The sequence below is a fragment of the Arvicola amphibius genome, chromosome 12 (assembly GCF_903992535.2).
Source record: "Arvicola amphibius chromosome 12, mArvAmp1.2, whole genome shotgun sequence".
Taxonomy (NCBI): domain Eukaryota; kingdom Metazoa; phylum Chordata; class Mammalia; order Rodentia; family Cricetidae; genus Arvicola; species Arvicola amphibius.
Genome location: NC_052058.2, coordinates 152,506,436 through 152,533,438, shown reverse-complemented (window position 1 = coordinate 152,533,438; position 27,003 = coordinate 152,506,436). Strand labels below are relative to the sequence as shown.

The window sequence follows — 27,003 nt, the reverse complement described above, 5'->3', positions numbered from 1 at the left end:
ATTTGTTGTTTCTTCTTCCCAAGTTATTTGGGAATATTGCACTCCTTAAACTGTTCTTCCTTAGAAAGTTAATTCTGTTCACTGGCTGTGGAGTCACAATACTTGTATCTTTTGGGAAGATGAAGCAGAGGATAGCTTTGGGTGTCCACCATTCCCCAGCTGCAGGCTGAGGATATATTGAATTCTGGGCTGGCATTTCTTAAACAACAGTTAAAGATTGGGGTAAGGGTGTAATTTTAAGGAGTTGAGTCATCCTATGTGAAAAACTTTCTTGAAAAAAAAAGAAAAGAAAATTCAGTCTGTCAACCAATGTTGTCATTACTTAAAAACTGTGGCCTTGAGTGCAGAACCATGACGGGAACTGAAAGGTGAAGAATGATACCAGGTAGGTAGCTGCCCTTGGTACTAATGAATAGTGATACTGAACATTTTCTAGAGAACACCAGAGTAGTTCTTATGTAGGACTCATTCATGAGTCTAGATCTAAGAGTATTGTTTTTTCCAGTGATGCCTTATGTGGCCTTTCCTGCTCTTAGGCAGGTTATGTGTGCTTCCAATGACTGTCTTACCTTGGGTGCTACTAGTCTCATTTTTGATGCTTGCCACATATGCACCAGGCACCATGCTTAATACAAGTCATCCAAAAGTTGTTAGGTCATCTTTGCCCGTTTCACACAGGGGGAAGTGGAGACACAGGTGACCTGATATGTTTAGGGTTTTTACAGAGGTGAAAGGTTATTTATGAGAGCATGGAAAACTTAACCAGTGGAGACACCACTGATAAAAATGTCTCTCTCTCTCTCCCCCTTAATATGTCATCTTTTTTGTGACTAGTTTCTTTCACATTTTCAAAGTTTACCATGTCTCAGTACATTTATTTACACAACCAATGCATCAGCCATAAATTTCAAACCTTATTGAGGTGATGTATGTATCATAAAGTTCACCTTTCAGTGTGCAGTTGTGTCTAGAGGGGTTGTTTTGTAGTGCTGAGGATTGAACCTGGGTCCTGAGCATACTAGACAGGCATATCACAGAACAAACCCAAGCCCCCTTTTTACTATTTATTTTGAGGTGTTTGACTCATGAATTCATGATCCTCATGCCCCCAACCTTTCCAAATAGCTGGAATTACAGATTTGTGTCATCGGTTTTGCCAGTGAGTTATTTTATGCAATCTGAATATTTGCCTGCAGGTATGTCTGTGTGCCATCTTCCTCCCATGCCCACAGAGGCAGGAATTAGGGTGTCAGATTCCCTGGAACTGGAGTTTACAAATGGTTATGAGCTGCTGTGGGTGCTGGGAATTGAACCTCAGTCCTGGGAAGAGTAGCCAGTGCTCTTGAATGTGAAGCCTTTGCTCCAGCCCCAAGGGAATTTAAATAATCTAAGCTCAGGTCTGTGATACATGTGTGTATGTGCACACAAATACACATACATACATGCAATTTTTAAAAGAGAAAGTAATGAGATTCAGTATGGCAGTTTTATACATTTATGTAATAATTTTCTTCATTGTCCTCTTGTCCCCCTCATATACTTGTTGACACCCTTCCTCTTAGTCATCCATTTTCATATCTTGTTTTTCTATTCTGGTGACCTGATATGTTTAATTAGGGTTTTTACAGAGGTGAAAGGTTATTTATGAGAGCATGGAAAACTTAACCAGTGGAGACACCACTGATAAAAATGTCTCTCTCTCTCTCCCCCTTAATATGTCATCTTTTTGTGACTAGCTTCTTTCACATTTTCAAAGTTTACCGTGTCTCAGTACATTGATTTATGTCAAACAATATTCCATTGTGTGGATATACTGAAGAGTTCAACCAAGTCTGTCTGGTTCTGAAGTTCCTGTTATTGCTTATATGTCATGCTAATTATTGTGTGTGTATACTGCTGTTCCTCAAGAGGCTCTTGAAGAAAAAACTTTATGCTTTAGCTGGTACAGTGTTCTGAGTTCTCTGTTCATAATAAGTATTCAGTGCTTTGATATGTAGGCAATAAACTGAAGTCCTTGTTACATTTTTAAATACATGGTATTGTTTAAAATAATAGAGTCAAGTCTGTTTATCATTCTATATGAGTACAGAAAACCTAAGCATGTTTTCTCATGTCTAGGAAGAAGAAACGGGAAGGATAAAAGATTGCTGGGATAACCAGGAAGTTCCTGCATTGTCTACATGTAGCAATGCCAATATTTTTTCGAAGGAATAAATGCCATTTTGGATGATTCACTGGACTTCAGTAAGTCTGCACAACACCCATAAATCGAGGAATTCATGATCGAGGTAATTGAGATTTGAAAAATGGGATGCACTAAGCTAGTCTCTTCACAATTCTAATAGTCTCCTGTAGTTTGAATGAGAAAAACCCCCATATGCTCATAGATTTGAATGCTTGAACACCAGGGAGTGGAACTATTTGAAAGTATTAGGAGATGTGGCCTTCGCTGAAGGAAGGTGTGTGTTGCTGGAGATGGCTTTGAGGTTTTTAAAAGTCCACTCTAGGCTAGGCCTAGTGGCTCACTGCCTGTGCATCCAGATGTAGGACTTCTATAACACCATGTCTGCCTGCATTCTTCCATGCTACCTACCCACCATGATGATGTTGGGATAAACCTCTGAAACTGTAAGCCACCCCAATTAAAATGCTTTCTTCACAACAGTTGCCATGGTCATGGTGTCTCTTCACAACAATAGAACAGTGACCAAGGCGTCCTTTTACTTGTCACGCCCCATTTTCTTGCCTGGATTTCACAGACAAAGCATGTGATGCTTTGATTTCAGTTAATGTGATGAACCTAGTTCTATCCCATTTTCCTTCAAATAGCATTTTATTTTTTTAATGATGAAATAAGACCCTATTGTGTATAGTTACCACATTTTCTTTATCCATTTATCTATTCATGGGTACTTAATAATCTGGTTATCATGAACAGTGCAGCAACAGACGTGAGTGCAGATCTCTCTATAATAAGCTAACTTTGATTTGAGTTGGGTTGGGATTTGGAGTGGTATAGCTGGATCACATTGGAAGTGTTTTGTTTTTTATTCTTCCTTTGTGGTTTTGTGTGTGTGTGTGTGTGTGTGTGTCTGGTGCCTGCCTCCTTCCCTCCCTTGCTCTGTCTCTCTCTAAGATCACACTTGGCAGCCCAGGCTTGCTACAACTCAAGATATTTTCAATGCTGGGAAGATAGTTAGATACAGTTTTTAGTTTTGGAGTGTTTTCCATTTGTGGTGTTATGGGGAGCCCACCAAAGATGACCACTCAGACATCCATTATAGCTAACTGGAAGTCTTTATTCCACCTGGCTAGAAGTACACTCAGGTATTCTATGGGGACCCCACATGTGGACCCAAGCATTTAGAGCAAGAGACTTTTAAAGGCAAAACACATCCTGATACCTCACTTTGCAGCTGTAGTTTCAGTTTAACAGAAGCTAAGGTAAGTGGTTAGCTGGAAGGTTTGAACAAGCAGGAAGTTTAAAACAAATAAGTTTGCTGGGACATCTTGGCTTAAGGTCCTTAGAATAGAGTTGGGTAATTTTACACAGGATTCTCCATAAAGGAGATCAAATTCTAGTTAAACCTGGAACAGCCTCAGCAAGAATACAAGATGGAAGAACCTCTGCACTCTCTTTCCCTCTCACATTCATCGCTGGTTCTATGGGCGCGAGTCAAATAATTGACTTCTCCTGTTCTGGAGGGAGCACAGTTGGTCCTAAGGACCATTAGCTTAACTGAGTTTATCCTCTATTTGATGTAGTTTGCCATGCAGTTGAGGATGCAGGCTCCACCATTAAGCCTGATCAGAAAAAGAATCAACAGTTTGACTAGCATTGAATAACAAGCCACGGGAATCAGATAAACAGAGACTGATGCCAAGTATCTGATCTATGTCTCCTTTTCTTTTTTATATACATTTTTTATTTTATTGAGCTATATATTTTTCTTCATTCCCTCTCTTTCTCCTTCTATCCTCTTCTGTGACTCCCACACTCCCAATTTACTCAGGAGATCTTGTCTTTTTCACCTATGTAGAGTCATGTATGTCTGTCTTATGTTTCTCATTCGTTGTCTAGTTCTCTGGGGTTGAGACTTATAGGTGTGTTTTTCTTTGCTTTATGTCTAAAAACCACTTATGAGTGAGCACATATTATATTTGTCTTTCTGGGTCTCACTTAATATGGTCTTTTTTTTTCTAGACCCATCCATTTGGCCTACAAGATGTCATTTTTTTTTTACTGCTGTGTAGTATTCTATTGTGTAAATGGACCACATTTTCTTTATCCATTCAATGGTTGAGGGGCATCTAGGTTGCTTCCAGGTTCTATCTATGACAAATAATGCTGCTATGAGCATAGTTGAGCACATGTCTTTGTATGTCTTTGTATGGTTGAGTGACTTTGGGGTATATACCCAACAGCTGTATTTCTGGATCTTGAGGTATATTTTTTCCAGTTTTCTGAAAAATCACCATACTGATTCCAAAGTGGCTGTACTCCCACCAGCAATGGAAGAGCATTCCCCTTACTCAACATCCTCTCCAGCATAGGATGCCACCAGTGTTTTTGATCTTAGCCATTCTGACAGGTGTAAGATGGAATCTCAAAGTTGTTTTGATTTGCATTTCTTTGATGGCTAAGGATGTTGATCATTTCCGTGTCTTTCAGTCATTTAGGTCTGTACCCATTTTTTATTGGATTATTTGTTCTTTTGATGTCAAGTTTCTTGAGTTATTTGTATATTGGATATCAGTCCTCTGTCCGGTGTGGGTTTGGTAAAGGTCATTTCCCAATTGTAGGCTTCCATTTTCTCTCGTTGACTGTGTCCTTTGCTTTACAGAAGCATCCCAGTTTTAGGAGGTCCCATTTATTGTTACTCTGAGTATGTGTGCTACTGGGGTTATATTTAGGAAGTGATCTCCTGTGCCAATGAGTTCAAGTGTGCTTTCCACTCTTCTTTGAGGTTCAGCGTGGCTGGCTTTATGTTGAGGTCTGTGATTCAAATGGACTTGAGTTTTGTGCGTGGCAATAATTATGACTATTTTCTTTCTTCTAACATGTTGATATACAGTTATGCCAGCACCATTTATTGAATATGCTTTCTTTTTTTCATCTTACATTTTTAGCTTCTTTGTCAAAGATTAGGTGTTTGTAGATATGTGAATTGGTATCCGGGTCTTTGATTCGATTCCATTGGTACTCTTGTCACTTTTTATGCCAATACCAGGCTGTTTTCATTACTGTAGCTTCGTAGTAGAGTTTGAAGACAGGGATTGTGATGCCTCCAAAAGTTCCTTTATAGGATTGTTTTGGCTATCCTGGGTTTTTTTCTTTTCCACATGAAGTTGAGTAATGTTCTTCCGAGGTATGTGAAGAATTTTGCTGGGATTTTAATGGGCATTGCAGTGAATTTGTAGCTTGTTTTTGGTAAGATTGCCATTTTTACTATGTTAATTCTACCTACCCAAGAGCATGGGAGATCTTTAAATTGTCTTGTGTCTTCTTCAATTTCTTCAAAGATTTAAAGTTCTTGTCTTACAAGTCTTCCACTTGTTTGGTTAGAGTTACTCTGAGATATTTTATGCTATTTGTTGCTATTGTGAGGGATGATGTTTCTCTGCTTTCTTTCTCAGCCCATTTATCATCTGTGTAAAGGAGGGCTACTGATTTTTTTTTTGAGTTAATCTTGTATCCTGCTACATTACTGAAAGTGTTTGAGTTGTAGAAGTTTTTTGGTAGAATTTTTGGGGTCACTTACATGAACTATTATATCAGCAAATAGTGAGAGTTGACTTCTTTTCTGTCTTGTATCCCCTTGATCTCCATTTGTTGTCTTATTGCTCTAGCTAGAACCTCAGGTACTATATTGAATAGATATAGAGAGAGTAGACAGCCTTGTCTTGTTCCTAATTTAAGTGGGATCACTTTTAGTTTCTCTCCATTTAGTTTGATGTTGGCTGTTGGCTTGCTGTATATTGCTTTTATTATGTTTAGGTATGTTCCTTGTATTCCTGCTTTCTCCAAGACCTTTATCCTGAAGGGATGTTGCATTTTGTCAAAGGTTCAGCATCTAATGAGATGATCATGTGGTTAATTTTTTTTAGTTTGTTTATATGGTGGATTACGTTGACAGATTTTTATATGTTGAACCAACCTTGCATCTCTGGGATGAAGCCAACTTGATCATGGTGGATGATTTTTCTGATGCGTTCTTGGATTCGGTTTGCCAGTATTTTATTGAGTATTTTTGCATCAATTTAATGACTGAGATTGGTCTATAATTCTTTCTTAGTAATGTTTTTGTGTAGTTTGGGTATCAGGGTAATTGTAGTTTCATAAGTTAGTATTTTATTGAGTATTTTTGCATCATAAGTGAGATTGGTCTGTAGTTCTCTTTCTTAATCATTAGTGTCTTTGTGTGGTTTGGGTACCAGCTTAACTGTAGCCTCCAAAAAATGAGTTTGGCAATTTTTCTTCTCCTTCTGTGTGTGGAACAATTTGAGGAGTATTGATATTAGTTCTTCAAAAATCTTGTAGAATTCTGCACTGAAACCATGTGGCCCTGGGCTTTTTTTTCTTTTTTCTTTTTTTGAGGCTTTTGATGACTGTTTTCTATTTATGGGTTATAGGTCTATTTAATTTATTTATCTGGTCTTGATTTAATTTTGGTATGTGGTACTTATCCAAAGCATTGGCCATTTCCTTTAAATTTTTTTTATTTTTATGGAGTATAGCTTTTTGAAGTAAGACCTGATGATTCTCTGAATTTTCTCAGTGTCTGTTATGTCCCCCTTTTCATTACTGATTTTATTAATTTGGATATTCTCTGCCTTTTGGTTAGTTTGGATAAAGGTTTGCCAATCTTGATTTTTTTTTTTTGAAGAACCAACTCTTTGCCTCATTGATTCCTTTGTATTGTTTTCTTTGTTTCTATTTTATTGATTTCTGCCGTCAATTTGATTATTTCCTGTTGTCTACTCCTTCTCGATGAGCATGCTTCTTTTTGTTTTAGATCTTTCAGGTGTTCTGTTAACTCGCTAGTGTGGGATTTTTCCAGCTTCATTAATTTCATTTAGTGCTATGAACTTTCCTCTTAGCACTGCTTTCATTGTGTCCCATAAGTTTGGGTATGTTGTGCGGTCATTTTCATTGAATTTTAGAAAGTCTTTAATTTCTTATTTCTTCCTTGACCTGTTGGTAATTCAATTAGCACTGTTCAATTTCCATGTGTTTGTGGGCTTTCTGAAGTTAGTGTTGGTGTTGAATTCTAACTTTAAGCCATGGTGATCTGATATGATATATGTAGTTATTCCAGTTTTTTATTATATGTCAAGGTTTGCTTTGTTACCGAGTTTGTGGTCAATTTTCGCGAAGTTTTCATGAGGTGCTGAGAAGGTACATTCCTTTGTATTTGGGTGGAATGTTCTATAGATGTCTGTTAAGTCCATTAGAGTCATAACATCTGTTAGTTTCCTTATTTGTCTGTTAAGTTTCTGTCTGGCAGACCTTTCCACTATTAGTGTGTGGGACTTAATGTGTGATTTAAACTTTAGTAATGTTTCTTTTATATATGAGGGAGCCATTGTATTTGGGGCAGAGATGTTCAGTGTTGAGTTTTTCTCTTGATGGATTTTTTTTCCTGTAATGAATATGAAATGTCCTTTATTCCTTTTTTTTTCTAGTTTGACGTCTATTTTGTTAGATATTAGGATAGCTACCCCAACTTGTTTCTTAGGTCCATTTGATTGGAAAACTTTTTCCCAACCCTTGACTCTGAGGTGATGTCTGACTTTGAGGTCAAGGTGTGTTTTTTTTTGTATGCAACAGAAGGAAGGGTTCTGTTTTTGTATCCAGTCTCTTAGCCTGTATCTTTTTACAGATGAGTCCATTTACATTAAGGAATAATAATGACCAGTGATTGCTAGTTTCTATCATTTTAGATTTTGTTACAGGTGATGTTAGTTTCTATCATTTTAGTTTTTGTTACAGGTGATGTTATTGTGTGTGTTCTTCCTTTCTTTGGAGTTTGGTGCTGAGTGATCACCTATTGTCTGTGTTTTTGTGGATGTAGCTGACTTTCTTGGGTTGCAGTTTTCCTTTTAGTACTTTGTGTAGGGCTGGATTTGAGGCTAGGTATTGTGTAAATCTGGCTCTGTCATGGAATATCTTGTTTTCTCCATCTGTAGTGATTGAAAGTTTTTCTGGGTATAGTAGTCTGGCCTGACATCCATGATCTCTTAATATCTGCATAACGCTTGGTCAGGACCTTCTGGCTTTCATTGTTTCCATTAAGAAGTCTGGTGTAATTCTGATAGGTCTGCCTTTATATGTTGCCTTTTCCTTTGCAGATTTTAATATTCTTTCTTCTGTATGTTTAGTGTTTTGATTAGTATGTGGCAAGGGGACTTTTTTTTTGTTTTGGTCCAGTTTGTTATTCTGTAAGCTTGTATTTTCATAGGCATATTCTTCTTTAGTTTGGGAACTTTTTCTTCAATGATTTTGTTGAATATATTTTTTGTGCCTTTGAGTTGGACTTCTTTTCATGGTGTCCCAGATTTCCTGGATATTTTGTGTTAGGCTTTTGTTAGATTTAACATTTTCTTTGACCAATGAATATTCAGTTTCTCTATCGTATTTTCAGTGCCTGAGGTTCTTTCTTCCATCTCTTGTATTTTGCTGTTTAAGCTTGTGTTTGAGGTTCCTGATTTTTTTTTACCCATAATTTCCGTTTCCAGAATTCACTCAGTTTGTTTTCTTTATTGTCTCTATTTCGGTTTTCAAGTCTTGAATCACCTGTTTGATTGCTTTTTCTTGGTTTTCTTTAAGGGTTTTGTTAATTCCAATTTTTGTTTGTCTTTTCCTCCACTTATTTGAGGAAGTTTTTCATTTTCTCTTTAAGGGCCTCAAACATCTTCCTGGAGTCATTTTTTAATGCTGTCTTTTGCTTCATCTGTGTTGGGTGTTCAAGTCTTGCTGCTGTAGAGCCACTTGTTTCTGGTGGTGCCGTGTTGCTCTTTGTGGTGTTCAGTGTATTCTTACCTTGTTGTCTACCCATTTTTTCCTCCAATTGGTGTAGTTGGGGTTGTGTCTCCAGTGATCAGTCCTCCAGGCACCAGTGGATCCTAGGTTCACGTGGTTGCTTCTCATGGAGTTGAGTCCACAGTTCTGGTCATGAGGGATGTTGCTAGGCAGGAGCAGAGGGTTGGGTGCAAGTGATCAGACCTTTCTTGTCTACTGGCTCTGGCAGAGGTTGTTTAATATAAATTTTGTTTTTTCTTTATTCAAGACAGTTTTTTTTTTTTTTTTTAGCTTTGAGCCAGTCCTGGAACTAGCTCTCGTAGACCAGGCTGGCCTTGCTCTAGTGCTGGGATTAAAGGCGTGTGCCACCGCCACCCAGCCATTTAATATAAATTTTCATGTGAGCTGGGCATGGTGGTGTTGTACTTCTATAATCCCAACACTTGGGAGGTTGAGACAAGGAAAATCAAGAGTTAAAGACTGACCTGGACTACATTAACCCTCTACCTTGGTTAGATGAAAAAATCTCAGGCATTGAAGATATGATAGAGGAAATAGATTCATTGGTCAAAGAAAATATTAAATCTAACAAAGCTTATACAAAATGGAGATCCTGTCTCCAGGAATCTCAGAATGAGACTGTAAGTTGTCTCTTTTCTTTTCTTTGAGGTTTTCTCTGACCATGGCAGAGTTTCCCTAATTACCACTGACTGGTTGGCATAGAAAAAGCAAATTTCTCCTAAGGTCAAGCAAAATCTTTCCTGTTTTGTAAAAAGGTCTAACTTCTTCCAGTTCTATTAAACTGTCTACGAGGGAGCCAACTTGGCTCTTCAGCCTGGAAATAGAATTCTCCAAACTGCCTAGAACTAAGTATGTCTGGGAGTGTCAGAGGTGACACAGTTTTAGTTAAACTGTTAATCCAGACAAGCAGTAATTTGAGGACATGATGCAGGTACCTTGTCTTTGGCAGAATGACTTACCACTGGCAGGGCATTCATAAAATTGTAATTCCTGAAGATGCATTTCTAGCCAGTCTTCTCCACAACCTCATTTCCTGAGAGCCATATTGTTCTACCCTGGATGGGGGCAAAAGAGAACAGGTTCACCTGAAAGATAGTTTCCCATAGTCGTTTTTTCTGATTTCTCATGTCCAAGTTTCGGGCTGATGGGGCATGTGTATCACAGGTTAGCAAACTCTATGTCTTTAAGGGGTCCAAGATCCAGGTGATTGTCCATCTGTCATCATCCTCAGTGGCCTTTTTAAAAAGGATGAGACCACCTACTTTGACACTAGTTGGGATAGTGAAGATGAGTGGGTAGAGTTGCTTCCAGACATGTTCCAGGGTCCAAGCAGAATGGTTCAGAGGTGGGAGATGGCAGGATTCCTTTCATAGTCCAGTCAGTGGCCTGATAAGCTTGACTTGAGAAGGTAGAAGACAGTTCTACCTGGGAAATAGCTCAAACTGGGGAGGATAGGAGGTGGTCTCCCAAACATAATTTCAAAAGGAGTAAGCCCCTTCCAGTAACAAGTACTATGGATTCTGAGACAAAGAGAGGAGCAACACAATTTTCCACTAGTTTCCAGGACCAGTTTGCTCAGTCTCCTTAAGAGTTCTATACGTCCTTTCTATCTGACCTGAGCTCTGTGACCTATATGCACAGTGTAATTTACAATTAATACTTAATACCTTTGTCAGATTTTTGAGACATTTTGGCCATGGACGCTGGGCCATTGCCAAACTCGAAAACTAGGGCCAGTCCAAATGTAGGAATTATTTTCTGAAGAAGTTCCTTAGTAACTATTGGCGCAGTCTCTTCAGGTGGGGTAGGCCTCCACTCATCCTGAAGACAGAATCTGCAAACATGGGCAAATATATGTAGCCCAAAGCACTAGGCCAGATTTCAGTAAAGTCCACCTCCCAGTATTCTCCAGGCCCATTTCCTATTGTAGATTCTTTCTTTCCTCTTTGGGGTTTACCTGACCACAGGTGGTGCATCTATGAGGTGTTATTAATCAGATTTTCAAATTTGTAGCATAATATCTGGATCTGCAGTGTCTGTGGCCCCTAGGTGGGTGGCTTTGTGCAGATGGGTAACCAGTAATCTTTCCAGACTTGCAGGAAGGAAGGATCTGCATCTGGCAGTATCCACCATCCTTTGTGGCCAGTCTTGTTTCTCTGTCATGGGGTACATTCCAGGCAGTCCAGTAAACTGTGCTCTGGTAGGGTTACCAAGACTTGGACAGAGCCCACTGGTTCTAAGACCACTTCCTGGGTTGCTAGGTCAGCTTCTCTTTTGGTCTGGCTTCTGAGAATCTCCCTTTTTGGTGTGATTTGTAATGGAAAATGGCTACCTCTTTAGTAACCAGATAGCTTCCAAAAGGGCTGATCTCTTCTCTATATTTTATTTCTTTTCCTGCTAAGGTTAGTGATCCACTTTCCCTGTATAGAGCCCCATGGAAATGGACCATGGTGAAAACATATCGGCAGTCAGTGTCATAACCTTGTCTTTCCCCCAGCTGAGTGCTTTAATCAAAGTTAAAACTCAGCTCCTAAAGTTGAAGTTACCCTGCTTAAAGATTGTGCTCTTTTCGTGAGTCACTGCTGCTGCCCCTACATACCTGATCTCATCTTGGATGAAACTGTGCTCATTTGATAATACCTCATCTAATGTCACCAGTGGGATGCCTAGTAAACTGGGTCAGGTCAGTCACTTCAAGACAGTCATTCATGTAAGGGACCCTCAGAGTCATCATCTGGCAGGAGACTGGCAGGGTTGAGAGGGCTGATGTCTTTTGGAACCAAATGCAGGGTTGATGCAGGAGCAGGGCTTAGTATTAGATCCCCCAGGAATTAGATATCCATCTCTCAGGTGCTCTCCCCAGGAAGGCCTCAACAGAGCAAGGGGCCGTCAGGAACAGTTCATGATCTAAAGTTGATTTGACAGCTCTTTGTACCAGCAGGGCAAGTGGCAGCTGTGGCTCTTATATATACTGGCCATGCAGCTGTGACCAGATTAAGTCGCTTAAGCAGATATGCCACTGGTCTTTTCCAGGGTCCCAGGGCTTACATGAGGACCCCAAGGCAATGCCTCTGGCCTCATCTTTATACAAGTGGAAAGGGTTTGTAATGTCTGGGAAAGCCAGGACTGGTGTGGACAGCAGGGCTTTTTTCAAGACTTTGAAGGCCCTCTACTCAGTTTCAGTTCATTCCAAAGGCTGTGTACCCCTGGTGGGTCCCTGAGCTCCTTCTCCTAGTTTATTTCTCCTCCCTCCTCTCTTGTCTGTTTCCCCAGAGGAACAGCCACCTCCTAGAGTTCCCTGTCTTTCTTTGGCTGAATCCCAGCTGTTGTTAGCTTTCTGAGCAGTTTCCGAAAGCTGAGATAAACTCATCCCTTCAAATCCCTGTGACTTCTGGATTTTTCTCTTTGTGTCTGGGGCTGACTATACATACAACAAAGGCAACATTAGTAGCTTGTTGATTTGGGGGAGGGACATTTGGGCCTATGGGAGTTAATACCCAACCTGTCCCACAGAGCTTTTCCAGAAATCTAGTGGATGATTCATGAAGTCCTTAAGTAACCTGGCATGCCTACCTTGAATACACTGGCAGGTTTTATGACTGCTACTTCTAGCCACTTTTAATTCCTCCAATAATGATTGGCCAAAAAAGGCATCTAGTGTCCTCTTACCATAAAATAACTTCCAACAGGCTGATGAGGGCCTGAAACTTGTAAAAAAAATGGAGGGTTTGGGAGCCTTCAAATTATACAAGTCACTGGTAGAGAGACATAAACCATGAATGGGGAAGAAATTAAACTTCTTCCAACCACCCAGCACACACATACACACACACACACACACATACACACACACACACACACACACACACACCCCTTATTCCTCCTTCCATTTTAGATCTGTTTCTCTAACCAACAGAAACACAGGAAGACACAGTCATACAGACACATAGTAAAGATAACCAGGGATGGCCACCACAGATTTATATACCCAAACAGAACAGGGGATTGCAGTGATGTTTCATGCAGATCCCAGACATAGGATCTGTGGTCGTGTCTGCTCTTCCCTCTTGTGTCCTAACCAGATGGCGCCTCTTAGAGACCAAACTTACTTCTGGAGGTTTTCACACCAGACAACTTTTGACTTACCTTTGTTTTCTTTTGGGTGGAGGTGTTAGGGTGCCCCAGAGCACTAACTAGTGATGAGAGGATTTTTCTGGGGTCCTAGAACATCTCAAGATGCACACCCCCTAAGAGTCCTCTACATCTGGTGCACACTTCCCTGCTCCTGGGGGGTACTAAGACCCAGAAGGATCGGGGTCCAGTTTCTGGGAATCTCACTGGTGAGTGAGTTCATCAGAGATGACCACTCACAGTTTATAGTCGTCAATCAGAAGTCCTTATTCCGCCAAGTGTGACGACCCTCAGATGTTTGGGAACCCAAGTATTAGAACAAGAGGCTTTTAAAGGCAAAAGTCACATCCTGGTTTCTTGCTCTGCAGCTGCAGGGGGAGGTTTGAACAACCAAGCAGTTTAACAGAAATGATAAGTTAGCTGGGGCATCTTGACCTCAACTTGTAGATTAAGAGTTAGGTAATTTTCTACAAGATTCTCCATTAAAAAGCTCAAACTCTAGTTACACTTGAAATGGCTTCAGGATGTGGAAGAGCCTCTGTACTCTTTAGCCCTTTCACAGTAATTGTTTGAGAGGGCCGATATGAAACCCATGGGTAAGGAGAGCCAGCCGTTCACCTCCTTCCAACAGTGCCACACTGAAGTTTCAAAATTTAAACCACTAGCTCCAGCCCACAGATACCAGAAACTGGTGAATGTTTCACCTAAAAAAGTATTTTTATCTTAGGAATAGGAGTATTTTGCCTGTGTTGGTGGTTTGAATAGGAATGGCCTCCATAGGCTCATATATTTGAATTAGGAAATGACACTCTTAGGAGGTGTGTCCTTGTTGGAGTGTCACTGGGAGTGGGCTGCTGGGTTTCAAATGCTCAAGAGAAACCTAGTGTCTCTCTTTCCTACTGCATGCCTATCCAGATGTAGAACTCTCAGCTCCTTCTTCAGCACCATGTCGTCCTGTGTGCTGCAATACTTTCCACCATGAAAATAATGGACTAAACCTCTGAATCTATAAGCCAGTCCCAATTATATGTTCTTCTTTGTAAGAATTGCTCTGGTCATGTTTCTTCACAGCAATAGACAACCTAACTAAGCCTGCATGTGTATCTGAGTACCACTTTTTCATTGCAACTCTAAATATTCTTTGTTTACTCTGTATATTTTGTGTTTTATTATGTGGCAAGGGGACTTTTGGGGGACATCCAGTCTATTTGGTGTTCTGTAAGCTTCTTGTATTTTCATAGGCATATCCTTCTTTAGTTTGGGAAAGTTTTCTTCTGTCATTTTGTTGAATATATTTTCTGTGCCTTTGAGTTGGACTTCTCCTTTTATCCCTATTATTCTTAGGTTTGGTCTTTTCATGGTGTTCCATATGTCCTGGATACTAGTATTAAGCTTTTATTGGATTTAGCATTTTCTTTGACTGATGAATCTATTTCCTTCATTATATCTTCAATGCCTGAGATTCTCTCTTCCATCTCTTGTATTTTGTTGTTTATGCTTGAATTTGTGGTTCCTGATCATTTAACCAAATTTTTCATTGTCAGAATTCCCTTGGTTTGTGATTTTGTAATGTCTCTATTTCGGTTTTCAAATCTCAAGTCATTTCTTTCATCTGTTTTTTCTTGGTTTTCTTTAAGGGTTTTGTTGATTTCTTCCAGCTTTTGTTTGTCTTTTCCTCCACTTTCAGTAAAATTTTCATTTCCTCTTTAAGGACCTTAATCATTTTCATAAAGTCATTTTCTTCTGCTTCTTCTGGGCTGGGATGTTTAGAACTTGCTGTTTAGAATCACTAGTTTCTGGTAGTACTGTATTGCTCTTTATGTTGTTGAATGTATTCTTGCCTTGTTGTCTACCCATCCCTTCTTCCAGTCAGTATAGATGGAGCCTGTGCTTCAGAGGGTCCTTCTTCCTCCAATTGTTGTAGCTGAGTGTTGTGGTTCTGTTGAATGTTCCTTCAGATACAGGCAGAGCAGACCTCTAGTGATCAGTCCTTCAGATGCAAGCAGGCCCAAGGCTCAGATGGTCACTCCTTGAGGTGGAGGTAGGGTCACTCTTCTGGTTGCTCACCGCTTCTTGGCAGGTTGATCACTTAGGTCTCCTCAAAATTTTCTGTTTTGTGTTTTTTTTCTGTTAAACAGTCCTATCCTGTAACTCATTCTGTAAGTTTGACTTTCTTAAAGCAAAAATATTTTATAGTTGTTGTTTTTTTAATTTTTAAAAAGATTTATTTATTTTATATGCACAAGTGTTCTACCTGCATATATCCCTGCACACCAGAAGAGGGCACCAGATCGCATTGTACATGGTTGTGAGCCACCATGTGGTTGCTGAGAATTGAACTGTGGGAGAGCAGCCAGCACTGGAGAGATGGCTCAGCTGTTAAAGGCTAGACTCACATAGCTGATATTTTAACACTTGTGTCAGCAGCCAATGATGACCATACCTGGATGTATTAATATATTACGGATTAACATCAGTTTCCTATCCCTCTCCTTTGTTTACTTATGTAATTTTGTAAAAATAAGCTTTCACTAACTGATTGGTTAACCTACAAATAATCACTTAAGACAGTTAAATGGTTGATTATTCTTGTTTACTTTCATAATACTGAGCTAATTTCTCCAAAGTTGAACAGTGTGTTTTCTAGTATCATGGCCTAATGAATTCAATGTGTTTGGATGTTTCTTGATCAATTGCAATTACCCATTTTTGTCCACATGGTCCTATCCTTGAGTAGCTGATTTTCTTCATATTTAGTAGAGTGACTAATTTTTGAAAATCCATTAAGATGTAGAATAAGTGGAATCCTCATTCCTAATGTAGAATGTTTCATGTGATTTGGAAAACCATATAGAAGTAGTCAAAAGGTCAAATGTAAGTTATCAAAAGACCTAAAAATTGACTTCAATCTATATCTTAAATAAAAACAGAGACTGAAGAGGTGACTCAGTAGTCAAGAGCACCTACTATTCTTTCAGAGGACCCACGTTCAGTTCCAGCACCCATACTGAATGGCTTACAGAGTCAGGGGATCCAATCAGTGCCTTTACAGGCCCTTGCATGCACATGCATACACATGCATGTACGTATGTACACACACACACACACACACACAATTTTAAAAGTGAATCTTTTTGAAAAATCTTTGAAAGCAAATTTAGGTTCCAGGGCTAGAGACTTACTTAGTTTGGTGGAAAGGCTGCTTGCTCACATGTGTGAGACATTGGACTCAGTCCCAAGCATCGTAAAGAAGCCATAGGTCTAGGTAAAAGCTTGTAAACGGACTTTTGCATAGCATTTTTCATACTGTTTCAGATGTAGGGACAATCAGTGAGTGGATAGACAAAAGGTGTTGATGCAGTGGAACACATTACTGAGCAATAAAGAAGAATGAAGTTCTAATTGGTAACTGCAATATGTATGTGCCTTGAAAACATTCTAAGGAAGACAAACTTTTTAAGGGCCATGTATTTTTCTTTTTATTTGGTTGGTTGTTTTTGTTTTTTGAGCCAGGGTTTCTTTGTGTAACCCTGGCTGTCCATGAACTTGTTCTGTAGACTAGACCAACCAGACTGACCTTGAACTCAGAGATCTGCCTGCCTGCCTCTCAAGTGTTAGCATGAAAGGCAGGCGACACCACCGCCTGACTTAAAAGGCCATATATTGTAGGGTTCCATTTTTGTGAGTGTCCAGAAGAGGCTGGATTGATTTGACTTGACTAGTGACTGCTCAGGGATAGAAGGGGAGGTAGGGGGATAGGAAGAACTTCCAGACAGTTTCTTTTGAGAATGATAAAATGTTTTTTTAATTTAGTATTATGACACTCTGGATATACTAAAAACCACTGACTTGTATAACAGTGTATATATGTAAATTTTTTTGAAATGGTTCTCCGTGTCTCCCAGACTGATTTGAAATTGTGGGGTCAGGTGATCCTCCCAAGTAGGAGTACATCAGGAGTAGGTTACCATGCCCAGATTAATTGTGTAACAGAAATGGATCGATGTGACTAAAAAGGAAAAAATAATTACAGTGTACTTCAGAGGGCCACCAACTTTCTTAAATTACAGTAGTGTTCTTGAGAATAAGTCTAACAACCATGTTTAAAAACACACACGAAGAGACAATTCTTTAGTTGACGCATAATAATCAAGTTGTTCTGGATGCTGTGACTACAGATGTGAACAGATAGCACAGCATCTGCGCTCTTGGAGAAAAGCTATGAATAGGATGTGTGTGGGTTCAGAAGGCTGGTAGAGAGGGTGGTACAAACAAGACCTTTCAGATTATTCTAAATAGTTTGAAAATTTAACAGTGGGGCCAGATAGGGAATGACTGGGACAGAGGTTCAGTAATTATATCATCTGCACAGGTTGGGATGGATGAATTCAGGGAACCCCCCCCCCCACGCCTCACTCTGAGAAAGTGACATTTGAGGTGATTTCCAGGGTGACAAGTTCAGTCTTGTAAAGACTCGTTTTGTTGAGATTGAGACAGAATCTCACTGTATAGCTAGATTGGCCTGTAATTCACTGTTAGCCCAAGTTGGTCTGGAACTCATGATGTTCCTGCTGTAACCTCCAGTGTTCTGGGATCATAGGCATGTGACATAATGTCCAGCTCGAGAGTGTTCTTAGACAAGGATGAGGGCAAAGCAGCAAGCTTCCAGTTAGCATGTATTTGGTGATGAAAACCATTTTTATTGAAATAATTACTTCAATTTTTCACCTTTGATCATATTGTGACAGACATCGTTTTAGGTGAATTATTGTTAGCGTTTGAGTTTATTTAGGAATGAATGTTTGTTTTTTATTTGGGCAGTGTACTGCTGGAGATAGGGAGTTAGAACTACTCTACTACTGCACCATACCCCGAACCCTGCAAGAGATTATACTATTGCAATTATTACGTTAAGGTTAAGCTGTTTCTCTCCCCGCCTCCAAAAACCAGGGGTTTCTCTGTGTAGCCCTAGCTGTTCTGGAACTCGCTCTGTTCAGCCTGGCCTTGAACCCAAAGAGATGCATCTGCCTTTACTAAATACTAGGATTGAAGATGTGCATCACCACTTCGAGCAGCTTCAAAATTTTTTCAAACTCTAAACATTTACTGAAATGTTATCTTTTCTGTCCCTTCCACAGTTTGATGGTGCCGCCTCAACACATATGTAGTGAAGAAAATTATCAAATGACTCATCACCACTGAATGTTGGAACTATAATTTTTACATCTTGATAAAGTAAAGTTCTCATTTTGATTTCCATTTCCTTAATAAGTGGAGCAACTTTATTTAAGCGATTGGTCTTTTCAGTCTCTTCCCTTAGCACAGGAAAGCCACCAGGCCATCTGGGAAAAAAAAAAAAGCCTTAAAAATTCTTGTGATTGCTTCTTTTGTTTAAGAAATTAAGAGATAGACAGATTTTAATTTATTGTTACCTAGTTCCCAATAAGTAAGATACTCTAGAAAACTGCTGCAAAGCCAGCTTACATAACCATATGTCTTTTACTGATAAATTGAACTTTTTTAAAACACAAATTCTGGCTAGGAATGATAATTGTGAGTTAATACTTGTGTTATTCTGTCCCTAAGTATAAAGATGTGCTCAAAGCATATCTCTCATTTAGAATAGCTATGAAACCAGTTTGAACCAGTATCTTTAGTTTCTTTCCTAATGAACAGAAAAATTCAAAGCTGTAAATTGTAGAATTCAGTTTTATGTAGATTGAGGGTTTTTTTTTTTTGTCTCGCAGCATTTTTGGTACTCTGAACAAAATGTTACTGAAGTAACTTTGTTCCAACTAAACCCCAGAGAAATTATTAACAACTGTGTAATAAAGCCAGTATACTAAGAACTTACATAAATAATAGTTCTACAGTTTTAAATATTGCTAGTACTTAGGCAGTAAGTTGATTTGAGGTGTAAGTTTTGAGTGTAGTGCTCATTCTTTACAGAGGACAGTAAATGCTGACTTTGCTGTAAAGGAAAGGATATAAGATTAAAATTCATGATTGAAGAAAATAGGGCAAAGAGTATGGTTCCTGGTTGTTGTATTCTATTTGGAAAAAACAATATTTCGACCATTTCATAATCAAGAGCAGGATAAATTACACTAACAGGATATCTGAAAAACATGCTTACCTGGAGGATTTGAACCCCCCTTCATTCTAGTCCAATAACACTCTGTGTTCCTTCTCTAGTTTCTCGTCTTTTCTAACACTTCACTCCATTTGTGTGATGGTTTGATTTGTCTCCACCACAGAACTTGTAAATCAGTGAAATCAAGACTTGAAGCTGTTTTTCCTCAGTCCATTTGCTTTCCTAATGCCTAATACACAAAACCAAGTCATTAGAATCTTTTTTAACCTGTCGTGTTCATGGAACTTTAAGTTGAGTAATCCCAGTGTTAAAAAAAAAAAGAGGGGCTGGAGAGGTGGCTCAGTAATTAAAGAGCTATCATTGGCTGCTTTTCCATAGGACATGGGTTCAAGTCCCAGCGTGCACATAGCATCTCACACTTGCTGTAACTCTAGTTCCATGAGATCTGACACTCTCACACAGACATACATGTAGGCAAAACAGCAGTACACATAAAATAAGATAAAGGTACATATGTTTAATCTGAGCACTTGGGAGGCAGAGGCAGGTGAATCTCTGAGTTCAAGGCCAGCCTGGTCTACAGAGCAAGTTTCAGGATAGCCAAGGTACACAGAGAAACCCTGTCTCAAAAAACCAAAAAAGAAAAAAAAAAGATATCTTCTCCATGGCTTTGTAAGTTCTTTATTCCTCTTAAACCTACAAAGTTAGTGTTTTTGTTCTTTTTTCCCTCATCTATGAAACTGAAGACGGATGGTTTTTATTTCATCTCTAAAAGCCTTGGTCTGTGTGGCACTATCACCATCTGCTGGACTATCAGAGTTGTGCGCTACAAAAACTTGGATCATGCCTTAATCACTTTTGAATTACTTGTGTACCAGTTTTGAACAATAGATCTTTTACTTAATTTGAAGAATGAATGAGGCCGGGCGGTGGTGGCGCACGCCTTTAATCCCAGCACTCGGGAGGCAGAGGCAGGCAGATCTCTGAGTTCGAGACCAGCCTGGTCTACAAGAGCTAGCTCCAGGACAGGCTCTAAAGCTGCAGAGAAACCCTGTCTTGAAAAACTAAAAAAAAAAAAAAAAAAAAGAATGAATGCATTTATAGATGAGGAGGCCATGCAGAGGGGTAAGAGTGAAGGCTTCAAGAGTCAGTACTAACCATGGTATTTAAGGTTTTTCATATTTGTTGGGCAATTTAGTACATTTTTGAGAGGATATGATTTAATTTCTAGAGGATTCGGAAAATCTATAGGAAATTATTACAAGGGTGAATATGGTGGAGCACACCTTTTTTTTTTTTTTTTTGGTTTTTCGAGACAGGGTTTCTCTGCATGGAGCACACCTTTAATCTCAGCACTTGAGAGGCAGAAGCAGGTGGATCTCTGTAGGTGTAGAGGCCAGCCTGGTCTATATAGACCCTGTCTCAAAAAAATTAGTATGTTGGACAGTGGTGACATCTGTTATCCCAGCACTCGGGAGGCAGACACAGGTGTATCTCTGAATTCAAGGCACAAAATAAGTGTAAAACAAGGATAGTTTTCTTCATCGTAATGATAGAAATTTAAATGAAAAATCATTCTATGCTCTAGGGCAAGACCTTATAAACAGACACAAATGTGTTATCTATGAAGAAACCATTCTGAAGGATAAAAATTAGTGTTTAAATGAGTGGAAAATCTTTTGCTTCTGGGACGGGAAGGATTACTGTTGGAGACTTGGATCCTAAAATGATTAAGGGTACAGAGTCAAACCAGTTTGTTTAACCAAAAACCTGGTTTGGTACTCTTTTTCCACCCTTTAGTCCCAGATCAGATGTTCAGTTAGGATCTCCACAAAACATAGTTTAGGAACTTTTTCCTCGGCTTGTTAAGTGGTCATCTGTGAGCCTATGAGTTTTTTAGAATGTTGCCAAGAGGCATTCTTAGGTGGGGGTGAGTATCTGGGATCTCAAAAGGAAACCTGTTGGCCCAAATGGAGTAAACAACATCTGAGAACACCTAGAAAAGGGTGCCCCCACTTGGGAGAGTGACCTCTGTAAGCAAGAACCTGGCAGCATTCCTCGTTCAGTCATAATGCCTGCTGTCTTAGGTAGAGCTGTGAAAAAAAAAAAACCACTATAACCAAAAGCAAACCTTGGGGAGGAAAAGGTTTGTTTTGTGTCAGCTTACAAGACTCTAGGGAGTCTCAGGGAAGGAACTCAAGGCGGGAACCTTGGGCGTAGGAAATGAAGCAAAGGCCATGGAAGAGTGCAGCTCATTGACGTACTCAACCTGCTTTCTTCTAACATCCAAGACCACCTGCTCAGGAGTGGTATCACCAACAACGGGCTGGGCTTCCCACATCAATGACTTAGAAAATGCACTACAGGCAATCAGATGGAGGCATTTTCTCATTTGTGTTTAGTTTGTGTCAAGTTGACCAAAAAACATCCAAAAAAAAAAAAACAAAAACAAAAAACAAAACAAAAACTAATGAGGACAGCTGTCAAGGTCAGTATGTCTTAGACTTTAAGTACAATGATGGTGATTCTAATCATGTTCAGGACACATTTCCCAGGGCCACTGAACCCCCAGTTCTTGGAGTACTTACTATACCTGGAGCATAGTGAAATAGGACTTTAGTACTTGGATCCCTGGGGGATACCGCTCAATTTCTTCTTACTCATTTTCTTCTCAGTGGATTTTTATTTCCTCATTTACAAAATAAGGATATACCTCTCCTTTTTAACCCATTTCACAAAAATTGTGTTAATTGGGATAAAAGCATGAACTTAATTTCTTGTTATCAAGAGCTAAAACGTTAGAAAATTGGGAAATCTTTGAATTCTGCCTTGAGTGATCTACTTTCTGTTTTGAGAATAGTGTATTTTTTCTGTCTTTCCAAGATGCAATAAGAAGGATAACAGAATAACAGGACTGAGTCTACATACATCAATAGAGAGCCTACATTTCCCAGACTCTCCTACAGCTTAGAGTGACCATGTGTTAACTGGAGAGATGGCTGTAGCTTCTAGATTTCTTCCCAGCAGAGCTGCTTATTCTTCTAGGCTTTGTTCTGCTTTCCTATGGAGTGAGATTTTAATAATTTGCAAACCATCTTATAAGATAGTTCATTCATGGAATTCAGCAAACTTATTTATTAAAACATAATTAAAACATCACTATATTACCCCTTTTGTCTAAAATAAAAAGAACTAATAAGAAAAACTACACAATAAGTATAATAATTATATACACTATGTAAAGGCAGTAAACACATCAACAATTTCTTGTTCATTTGCACTTGACTAATTCATAGAAAATACTCCATATCTATCCTATTTTGTGAGCTGAGAATGGCTCAGCTATTCTGAAGTATTATGTTTAAGAGAAAACTAGTTTCCTCCTTGCTTTAGTCATTGAGATTTATTTAGTCAGATAAACCTCATAAGCAAGAGTGACAGGGCTAAAGTAAAAACCTCTAGTTGACAGATTATGCTGTAAAAAGCCCATTCAGCCCACAAGTCAATCACTTTGATGTTTTATGAACAGACAATCAGAATCACCAGGTACTTAGGAAAGCTACATCTCAGAGATAAGACAAAGGCAGGAAAGGAGAAAATACTTTCAAAGGCATGTTATCAGGGAAAATTACAGAGTTAAAAAGTTTTATTTTTTTGTTTGAAATTTGGTGTAATCAAATTTTTATTGTGATCCTAATTTCATTTTGTCATTTACATCTCATGTAAAGTTTAAAATCTCATTCTAATATGGACTTTTTTGCAAATACTGAAAGAAAAATTCAGTTTTACTTAGAGGGTGTTAAATCTGAGCACCTTACCCTATTTAGTAAGAAATTCTTTAGTAATGTTGGTTGTTAAAGTTTTTGTTTAAAATAGACCAAAAATCGAAAGACATCATATGTAACTACTACTGTCTCCTAGTATTTCGCTAACATACAGATTTTATCTACATGGAGTCTTTCAGACTGTACTATGCATTAAATTCCCTATTTCTCTTCCTTTTTTCTGTAATTTTGAAGTTTGTATGACATTCAGCTATGTAAATAGATGCATTATAGGAGCATTATATACATGAATAAAATAAATCTTAAAACTAATTGAATTCTTGGTAGGACAGGATAGATTTAATGCAAAGCTCCATGGGGACCTGAGTAAAGAAGAGAAAACTGCTGATAATACCCTAATAAAATAGATATGACCAGGATATGTTAGGAGAATGGCCCTGAATCTTAGAAAGTGCCACGGACTAGGAGACAGGAGTATGTGTTGGAGATTGGATTGAATGGTGCCAACAGCTCTAGATTTGGATTCTACCTCTACCTTTGGTAGCACTGTCATTCCTGTTTACTCTGGGCCTTGTTTGTTCTCTCCAGTGAAGAAGACATTTGTCCAGGAGGTGTTTTAGTTCTTGTAGTACTTTTCTTTGTGTCTCTGTTGCCTGGTCCTAGAACTTTAAGGGTTTTGATTCCCAGAGATTTTTGCTCTGCATGTACTGTTTGCTTGGTTGATCAGTTTTTATGAATGGGCCTTAATTTTTAAATTCAAGGGATAGCTTTTATGATTCCACTCATGGACATGACATTCATAGAGTGAAGACAGTAAAATAGCAGCTTTCAAAACCCTAGGAGAGGTTAGTAGTAAATTATTGTTAAAAGATATAGATTGTTACATAGAATGAAAAAATTCTGCAAACTAAAAAGATAGCTCATACACTTAAAATGGTTAAAGTGTTTGTTTTATACTGAATATATTTTACCACAATAATTTCTAATACATAATACCCTTATACATTTAACTTGGTGAAAATTTGTTCATCGGATTTGAAATAATATATTGGAAACCTATCTGTTTAAAAAATAGTTGGAGGTGTAGCTTAGTAGTATGTATATATGTTGCTTAGGTTGCTTAGTATGTAGCTTAGTAACTTAGAATGTGGTGTTCTTAGCACGTGTGAGGCCTGAGTAAGAGGCCTGGAGATTGTTTAATAGTTAAAGCACATCTGCTCTTGTAGATGTCAGATGGCTCACAGCAGTCTGTAATTACAGCTCCAAGGGATCTGATGTTCTCTTCTGGACTTATAATCTGCCTGTGCATATGCACACACACATGCACACACATGCACACCATAAAAAAGATTGGTACTTGGGGGATAGCTCCATAGGTTAAGTGCTTGAAGACATGAGGACCTATGTTTAATCCCCACCACCCTCAAAAAGTAAGGTGCAGTAGAGGTGTGACTGTTCTAAGCACTCAGAGAGGAAGAACCCCTAGACTTCAGTAGCCAGCCATGCTAGACAAGTTGGTGAGTACTAGCCAAGTTCAGTAAGAAGTTCTAAAAAAATAAGGGTGTGGAGTGATTAAAGATGCCATTGTCAACCTCTGCCTTCCACACGTTTACCCCGCATGCACACAAACATACAAACTTCCATTTAGGTACCAACTGGACTTCTCCATATTCCATAACATAAGTAAACATATTCTTTCAGCAATAGGGCCTTACCATCAGGCTTAGAGAATAGCCAATATCCTTGGCAAGAACCTTTCGTGCTTGGGATTTTTTTTAATATTTATTTATTTATTATGTATACAATATTCTCTCTGCATGTATGCCTGGAGGCCAGAAGAGGGCACCAGACCTCATTACAGATGGTTGTGAGCCACCATGTGGTTGCTGGGAATTGAACTCAGGACCTTTGGAGGAGCAGGCAATGCTCTTAACCGCTGAGCCATCTCTCCAGCCCGTGCTTGGGATTTTTTATGGGGCCTCTTTGGCCAACAAACTCAAGAAGATGTAACTGGAGGTTTTATTTTGTGGCATAAGATGTCTGGTTGGGGCGTTGTCTATTCTGTTATTTGGTGACTTCATTTAGACATCTCTTATATATATATATATATATATTTTAGGAAGCTTTTTACAGTAGTAGGTTTCCATATGATTTTTCAAATGGTTTTTGTTGTTAGTTGTCTCTCCCTATATTCCCTCCTGTACTATTCTTTATTCCCTTGCATATTTAATTCTCCCAATCTAGTTCCCCCTGTTCTTTCTCCACAACAGTACAGTCTATTTCCCCATCCTTGGAAGATCCTCTCTTCTCCCCAACTCCTTTACTAGAGATAACTAAGCTGTGATTATTTGGATTATAGCACACATATCAAAGCTCAAAAGCTTTTATGCATATATAATAGAAAACACATAGTTGGCTGAGGTTTCTGTCCCGCCCAGCACCACAGGAGTTCAGTCCCAAATAAACGCATAGAAGTCTATGTTAATTATAAACTGATTGGCTTATTATCTCAGACTTCTTATTAACTCTTAAAACTTAAATTAGTCCATAATTTTTGTCTATGTTAGCCATGTGGCTTGGTACCTTTTTTGGCGAGGCATTCACATCTTGCTTCCTCTGTCTGGATAATGACTGCAGACTGACCTTTCCTCTTCCTAGAATTCTGTTCTCATGGTCCCACCTATACTATCTGCCTGGTGGCCCCACCTATACTTCCTGCCTGGCTACTGGCCAATCAGAGTTTATTTAAAATACAAGTAACAGATTATAGACCATGTCCCATAGCGCTCCCCCCCTTTTAAAAAACAAAAAGCAAAAAGCCAGGAACTCTGAATTGAATCTCCTTTGTTTAGCTTTTCTCCTGAGCATTATCCATAACAACTTGTAACCAACATTCTAAACAAAGGCAAACATCCATAATCCATTTTGGGGGGAATGTGGGCATAGTTTTCTAAGATACTTCCTGCTGATTGGAGGCACTAATAATCTTACAGGGACCTAAAGAAAATTTGGAATTACAGTCAAGTCCTGATTGGAAAATTTTATGAGGCTTGTTTATCTCAGTTAGCAGTCTTGAAACTGTTCTGAATATAGAACTCAGAGAAAACTCCAACAGAGGATCTCTGAGACATTGGATCATCTGGGCCATTGCTCCTATTGGATTTTATTAAACAAGTACAAGAAACAAATCTTTACAGGGTAAAACCATTGTCCCACAGCACCCCCCCTTTTTTTTTTTTCAAAACAAGAACTCTGAATCTAATCTCCCTTGTTTAGCTTTCTTCCTGACCATTATCTGTAACAACTTGTAACCAAAATTCTAAACAAAGGCAAACACCCATAGTCCAATTTTTGGGAATGTGAACAAAGTTTTCCAGGATATTTCCTGCTGATTGAGGGCACTGATAATCTTATGGGGACCTAGAAAAGATTTTTAATTATGATCAAGTCCTGAATGGAATAATCTGTGAGGCTTGATCATTTCAGCCAGCAGTCTTGAAACTGTTCTAGATGTAAAACTCAGACATCTGGACTATCCGCTCCTATCGGAGATTTTTCAGGGGGTCTTCCTTGATTAAACCTTAATTTTCTTAATCCAGAATGAATCCACAGCCTCTCATTACCTTTTTCAGCCAGTCAGTCACATCTTGCTTGCTCTGTGTCTAGGTGACAACTACAGACTGACTCTTCCCAGAATTCTGTTCTCATGGCCTTGCCTATACTTCCTGCCTGGTCGTTCCACCTATACTTCCTGCCTGGCTACTGGCCTATTAGCATTTATTTAAAATACAAGTGATAGGGAACAGACCATTGTCCCACAGCAACATATAATGTCTGTCCTTTTGGGTCTGAGTTATCTCACTCAATATGATCTTTTCTAGTTATACCAATTTACCAGTAAAATGGCTAAATTGTATTTCGTGGTGTATATGAACCACATTTTCATTATC

At 38.9% G+C, this 27,003-nt stretch overlaps 1 protein-coding gene across 1 annotated transcript in view; it reads left to right on the top strand.

The window, feature by feature from the left end:
• The first annotated feature begins 1,466 nt into the window (after window positions 1-1,466).
• Window positions 1,467-27,003, top strand: part of Cpeb1 (cytoplasmic polyadenylation element binding protein 1) — a 72,482-nt gene continuing 46,945 nt past the window's right edge. The window contains 4 exon segments of the mRNA XM_038313928.1: window positions 1,467-1,481; window positions 2,119-2,208; window positions 2,211-2,247; window positions 2,250-2,288. Coding sequence (XP_038169856.1) covers window positions 1,467-1,481; window positions 2,119-2,208; window positions 2,211-2,247; window positions 2,250-2,288 — 181 coding nt within the window.